At 42.0% G+C, this 6399-nt stretch overlaps 1 protein-coding gene across 1 annotated transcript; it reads left to right on the top strand.

Moving 5' to 3' along the window:
• Positions 1-1315, top strand: LOC123510346 (basic salivary proline-rich protein 2-like). The gene is made up of 2 exons (XM_045265421.1): positions 1-845; positions 933-1315. Exons 1-2 carry the CDS (start codon positions 1-3, stop codon positions 1117-1119), a joined length of 1032 nt encoding a protein of 343 aa, XP_045121356.1. The 3' UTR covers positions 1120-1315.
• The last annotated feature ends 5084 nt before the right edge of the window (positions 1316-6399 follow it).

Here is a 6399-nt window from a genome sequence, read left to right as displayed (position 1 = left end):
ATGAAGGAGGGAGGGACGGTGAGGGCGGGTGTAGCTGTATATCCCAACTCTTCCTTTACAGAAGGTGCTGTTGTGTCTACTGGTGGGCGTGGCCGCCGCTGCCAAGCTGCCTTCCTTCCCCTACCAAGGCATCGGACGTCCGCAGAAAGGCAGCTTTCCCCATGGAAAGCTAGTACCTGCGCAGCAAAGCCTCTTCCCTCACCAGGGCATCGGGCGCCCACAGCACGGCAGCTTCCACTTGATAAGCTAGGAGTTCCATCCTTCCCTCCCGAGGGCATCGGACGCCCACAGCACGGCAGCTTCCCACTTGATAAGCTAGGAGTTCCGTCCTTCCCTCCAGAGGGCATCGGACGCCCACAGCACGGCAGCTTCGGCGACCACTTTCATGATTTTGTCCCTGTCGACTCTTCAAAGGAACACGGCGGCCCTCCACCAGGCAGCGCCCCTGGTGGTATCGTCAGCTCCTTTAGGCCGCCACGTCCCCAGCAAGGCTTCCCGCCACCAGGCAGCGCCCCTGGCGGAATCGTCAGCTCCTTCAGGCCTCCAAAGCCCCAGCAAGGGTCCCCGCCACCAGGCAGCGCCCCTGGCGGTATCGTCAGCTCCTTCAGGCCTCCAAAGCCCTCACGACCCTTCAAGCCAGCAGGACCTACGGGGTCCGGCCTCCGTCCCGGCATTGCCCCCGGGGAGGGCGGCCCAGTGATCCCCATCCTGGTGGACGAGCGGGACGGGCCCCACGCTGACGGCACCTACAGCTTCAACTTCGAGACCGGCAACGGCATCTCCCGCCAGGAGCAAGGATACCCGCAGGATCCCCAGGGCGCCGTGGAGTCCCAGGGCGGCTGGTCGTGAGTATTGTTGCCATAGGTGCCTCCCGCTCCTGACCACACCACCCCACCCCGCCACCTTCACACTAACGCAACTCTCTGTTTCAGCTTCACCTTCCCTGACGGCACCCCCGGCGTGTTCAACTTCGTGGCTGACGAGAACGGTTACCGCATCGAGTCTGACCTCCTGCCCACGCCCCACCCGCTGCCCGCCCACGCCCTTGCGCAGATCGAGTTCGCCCGCCAGCAGGAGGCGCAGGTCAAGCCTCAACCACACGGAGACTACGGTCGCTAGTGAAACAAGTCGGGGCCTTTGGAGTGACCTGGGGGATTCCGTGCCTCTGGAGGATCCTACTGTCCCTGATCCTGCCCCTCCCCTCACCTGACGCCTGGCGCGCCACCCCCTCTGTACGCTTGTTAGGTTAAGTGTCAACGTGTCCCTGTCATTTCCCGCCGCCACCTGTACCTCCAATAAAACGGGAACAAACGCTCATATATGTCTCCCTCATGACCTACAGCTAAGCCTTACCTTGCCGGGTCCTGTGCACCCTGCCGCGCACCACACATGTACATGCCTGAAGGACAACCCCCCCTTCCCCATGAATGCACTCCTATTACAGCCATAATGAAGGACGCCTCGCTGTCTCGCCATGAGGTACTTCAAGCATGTCAACGCAACGACGTCTCCCGCGCCGCGTTGCAAATGACGCCACCACAACACAATTTCAACAAATACAAACTCAGATTTACCCTGAACAGCGTCCTTGCCTCCAAACGCTCCCAGCTGTGCACAAAGTAAACATGGTGATAGAAAGGTTCACTAGGGCTTCAATTCACAGCTTAGAACACGAGACTGAATCCATTATCATGAAGACGAGGCGAAGGCAGGATGCAAGTAAGGCTACAAGGCTGGGCGCTGACTACCTGAAATCCTCCACGACCTGCACCACTTCATTACCAGAACACGTTTATTTTTTGTTACTTTTTTTCTGCCTGAGAATTTGTTTTGCTGTTCTACCTGCCTCATAGCACGACCTTCTTCGTATTCTTCTTACTCTTCTTACTCTTCTTCTTCTTTTGTTGTTTCTTGCCTTCACTTACACGCCTGACAAGCACCTGCCTTCACACACACACACACGCATAATCGGGGTCACTCAAGCGGATATGATTTATAATAGGAAAGAAGAAAAAGAAGAAGAAGAAGAAGAAGAAGAAGAAGAAGAAGAAGAAGAAGAAGAAGAAGAAGAAGAAGAAGAAGAAGAAGAAGAAGAAGAAGAAGAAGAAACGATGACAACAACAAGAACAAGAACAAGAAGATACACGAAAAACAATACTAACATAACTCTCTCTCTCTCTCTCTCTCTCTCTCTCTCTCTCTCTCTCTCTCTCTCTCTCTCTCTCTCACGTAACAACTGAGCATCCGTCCCCCTCCCACTCCCCTTCAATATACCTCCCCCCTTACCCTCCTTTTCCCCTCTCTGATATCTCCCTCTTCCCCCTTCCCTTAAGAAATAGCCCCAAGGTCTTCCCCCCCCCCTCTCCCGCACCGTGCTTTTCCCCCAGGCAGGATTCATACAAAAAAAAGTGAAGGTAACGGATGAATCTGATACCGAAGCCGAAAGAGAAACAATGATAAAAATAGAAATAATGCAAACGGGAGATAAAATGAAGGTCGAATGTCTGTCTGTCTGTCTGTCTGTTTGTCTGTTTGTCTCTCTCTCTCTCTCTCTCTCTCTCTGAACAAGACGATCGTGGGAATCCGTAATTAGTTTCCATGTTAGTCTTTATCTGTTTTTTTTTTTTTTTTTTTTACTTTATTTATCTTTTTTTTTTTTTTATTATCGAGATCCACATTTTTTTTCTCTCTCATTTAATCCTTCTCCTCTTCTGCTTCCATATGTGTTAATCGCTTTGGGCTTATAGATAATTCATATAAAGATGGGAATAGCGAAAAATTACAATAATTACATACAAAACTCTATTACTTAACTCATCCAGAAAATTATTACTATTATTATTATTATTATTATTATTATTATTATTATTATTATTATTATTATTATTATTATTACTATTGTTATTATTATCATCATCGTTATTGTTATTATCGTTTTTATTATCATTATTATTTTTTTATTGTTATTATTGTTATTATTATTATTATTATTATTATTATTATTATTATTATTATTATTATTATACTGTTATTACAAGTTATATTTTTCCCTTTTTCTTTTTTATATAGTAAGTGAATCATCAATAGAAAACGGATATGATGTCATGTTTCCCTCTTCCTCCTTCTCCTCCTCCTCTTATTCTTCCTTTCCCATCTTCCCTTCCCTTCCCCTTCACCTCACGACCCATAATGCTCTTCATCCTTAAGGGAACGTCATTTTGTCTGTCTATCTGTTTGTATGCCATGGATAAGGCGGTAAATAAAAGTTGAAGGATAGATAGATAGATAGATAGATAGATAGACGAATGACAGAGAGAGAGAGAGAGAGAGAGAGAGAGAGAGAGAGAGAGAGACAGAACACACACACACACACACACACACACACCAATGACCAATAAAAAGCAGCAATACTTAATGAGACGCATAGCAATCAGAGCAATAAGGAAGCGAGGCGGTGACAGGCAGAGAGTGACCGCCTTGCATACATCACTGGGCTCCTGTGTGCTGCCCGGCGGGAGGTCAACATGAAGGCAAGTGACGGGGACAAGGAAGGCAGGGTATAATTGTAATATTCCTATCAACGTGATCTATATTATTAACCTTCTTATTTATACTTCTACTTCTTATTTTTCCTATTTTTCGGTTTTTTTCTTTTTTTATCATTTGTTTACTCGCAAGAGAGGCAGATCAAGGCAAAGGCAATGTCTGGGAACAAAGAATAATGATGCTTATGGTAAATTCCGCCGCTTGTCTTTCTCCACAAATAAGAAAATGACAGAATGCCGAGGAAACTTAAATCAGCTACTACTATTTCTACTATTAGTATTACTTCTACTACTACTACTTCCACCAATACTACTTCCACTTCTACTACTGCTACTACTACTACTATTACTTCTACTACTACTACTATTACTACTATTACAGCAACAACAACAACAACAACTACTACTGCTACTACTACTACTACTACTACTACTACTACTACTACTACTACTACTACTTCTACTACTGTTACTATTACAAGGATTATTGGTTTTGATATTTCTTTTCCAGTCTGATCTATATTATTAACTCCCTTTATTTTGCTGTTACTGCCACAGTTGTTACTTCTACTACCACTACTACTACTACTACTACTACTAGAATGCTGTTTTTTTTTTCTTAACATATACTTAAAATTCTCTTCCTTCTTCTCTTCCTCTTCCTCTTCCTATAGCACCAATACTGCTGCTACCTGCACTACATCACTGCTTCCTCAATACAGTCAAATATAGATTAATCAGACTACAATACGTTCAATAACTTCCCCAAGGCGACCACTCAACACACCAAACAACACTGCGATCATTAAACGCAAGGATCAGGTTTTTGTAGCAAGCTGACACATCTCCACTATTAATCTTAGTCTTTCCGAGATGATTTGCCCAGATATCCATGCAAATAAAGTCACCTCGCTACCTCCTACACTAGATTCACTAAACGCTTTGATGTCTTGGCTAAACTATACTTAACAATTTCACTGATGCTTGACACATTTTTTTTCCTTTTTTTTTTTCCCTTACTATAAGACATTTGTTGTAGTTCTGCAGTCACTTCCAACCATTATCGTGGGTAGGAACTGCAAAATTCATTCCTTCTTTATTTTTTTTCATTCACTTTTTTTTCTTGTAGATATAGTCTTTTCATATTGCTTCTAGTTTATCTTATCTCTTAACCACTATGAGTAAGAGCTTCAAAAATCATTGTTTCTTTATTATTTTCATTTTTTTTCCTTGTTGATGTTTATACAAAGCCTTTTCATATTAATTCTAGTTTCTCTTATCCCTAAACTATTTCAAAATTCGGTCTTTCTTTCTTATTTTCACTCATTTTTTCCTGTAGATGTATATATAAAACCTTCACACTTTGCTTCTAGTTTTCCGTACCCCTTTAACCACTATGACATTTTTTTTCTAGTTCTATAGCCACTTTCAAGCATTACAGAGGCTACAAACTGCTAAATTTATTCCTTCATTAAAAATTTTCTTCTATTTTTTCTTGCTTGCTTCCAGTGCTGTGTGTGTTTGTTTGCCGCAGTGAAAGGGCTTAACAGTATCTACTTAGAATATAGGGAAAAACGATAAGAAAAGCTGCAAGAAGACGTCAGGCCTACACGTGGCAGTTCTACATGACACACATCTATCTACAATATTCCTAGGTATCATTCGCATCCATAAATCTATTTTCTCTTTTAAAAGTTTCCTAATTTTCCATCTTCAACAATTTGATTACTAAACCTGTTGTTCCTTTTATCTACCACTTCACTTAAGAACCAATTCCTTCCTATCTCTTTTTCATATTGTCAAGTTTAAAGTCGTTTTTTTTTTATCAAGTTTAGACCCGTTAGTTATCAGGCTTAAACTCGTTATCAAGGCTACAGTTTTTCGCGGCTTTTCAGGTTGTTTTCATATTTTTAGTGATGCCTCAGCAAATATCCTATAGGGAAACACAAGGATGAAAATATAATTGATCCCTGTGGCCTTTGAAAATTGTGCTTATGACATGGGAAAAAAGAATTCAAAGATACAAGGCAGACACACTCGAGACTCCGCCACTCCCTTGTGTGTCTCGGGAATTGTGGTGAATGCTGAGTGAATGTTAAGATTGTGGCGGTGAAAATAAGGGTTGCAACAGTAAGACTCGAGTTTATAAATGTGTTGGATTCTCATAAGGATACATAAGACAAGAGAGATGATTACTTAGCTCTCGTGTTTGTTTTTGCTTGTCTCTCCTATTGGTGATGTAGAATCTTTGCTATACTGTCACAGAAAATCATGGAAGCAACTTTGAAATCTACAGAAAGTCCCAGAACCTACAAATAAGTTATGTTAAAGGTATAGAATTGCTTTTGTTTGCCTCTTTTTTTTAAGTCTGGAATCATGAACACACCTTGATGACACGTACAGGTTAATCGATTACTTGTCAAACTTTTTTTCACCAGAACCTTCAAAATCTCCAGAAAATCCCACAACCTTCAAATAAATTATGTTAAAGGTATATCATTATTTCTTGTTCCTTTTTTTTTTTATCTCTGAAATCATGAACACACTTGATGACACATACAATTTAATCGATTACTTGTCAAACTTTTTTCACCAGAACCTTCAAAATTTCCAGAAAATCCCAGAACCTTTAAATAAATCATGTTAAAGGTACAGAATTGTTTTTGTTCCTTTTTTCAATGTCTGGCATCATGAACATACCTTGATGACACATACAATTTAATCGATAACTTCTCAAACTTTTTTCATATACCTTCAAACAAATTATGTTGAAGGTATATAGTTACTTTTTGTTCCTTCTTTTTAATCTCTGGAATCATGAACACACCTTGAAAACACATGCATTTCAGTCGAT

Source organism: Portunus trituberculatus, chromosome 28 (assembly GCF_017591435.1).
Source record: "Portunus trituberculatus isolate SZX2019 chromosome 28, ASM1759143v1, whole genome shotgun sequence".
NCBI lineage: Eukaryota > Metazoa > Arthropoda > Malacostraca > Decapoda > Portunidae > Portunus > Portunus trituberculatus.
The sequence above is the reverse complement of the archived record's forward strand: the minus strand, read 5'-3'. Positions and strand labels throughout refer to the sequence as shown.

Coding starts and splice junctions, on each gene's coding strand:
- LOC123510346 (XM_045265421.1), top strand. CDS start 1: ATGAAGGAGGGAGGGACGGTGAGGGCGGGTGTAGCTGTATATCCCAAC. Junction 846..932: donor GAGTCCCAGGGCGGCTGGTC/GTGAGTATTGTT, acceptor TCTCTGTTTCAG/CTTCACCTTCCCTGACGGCA.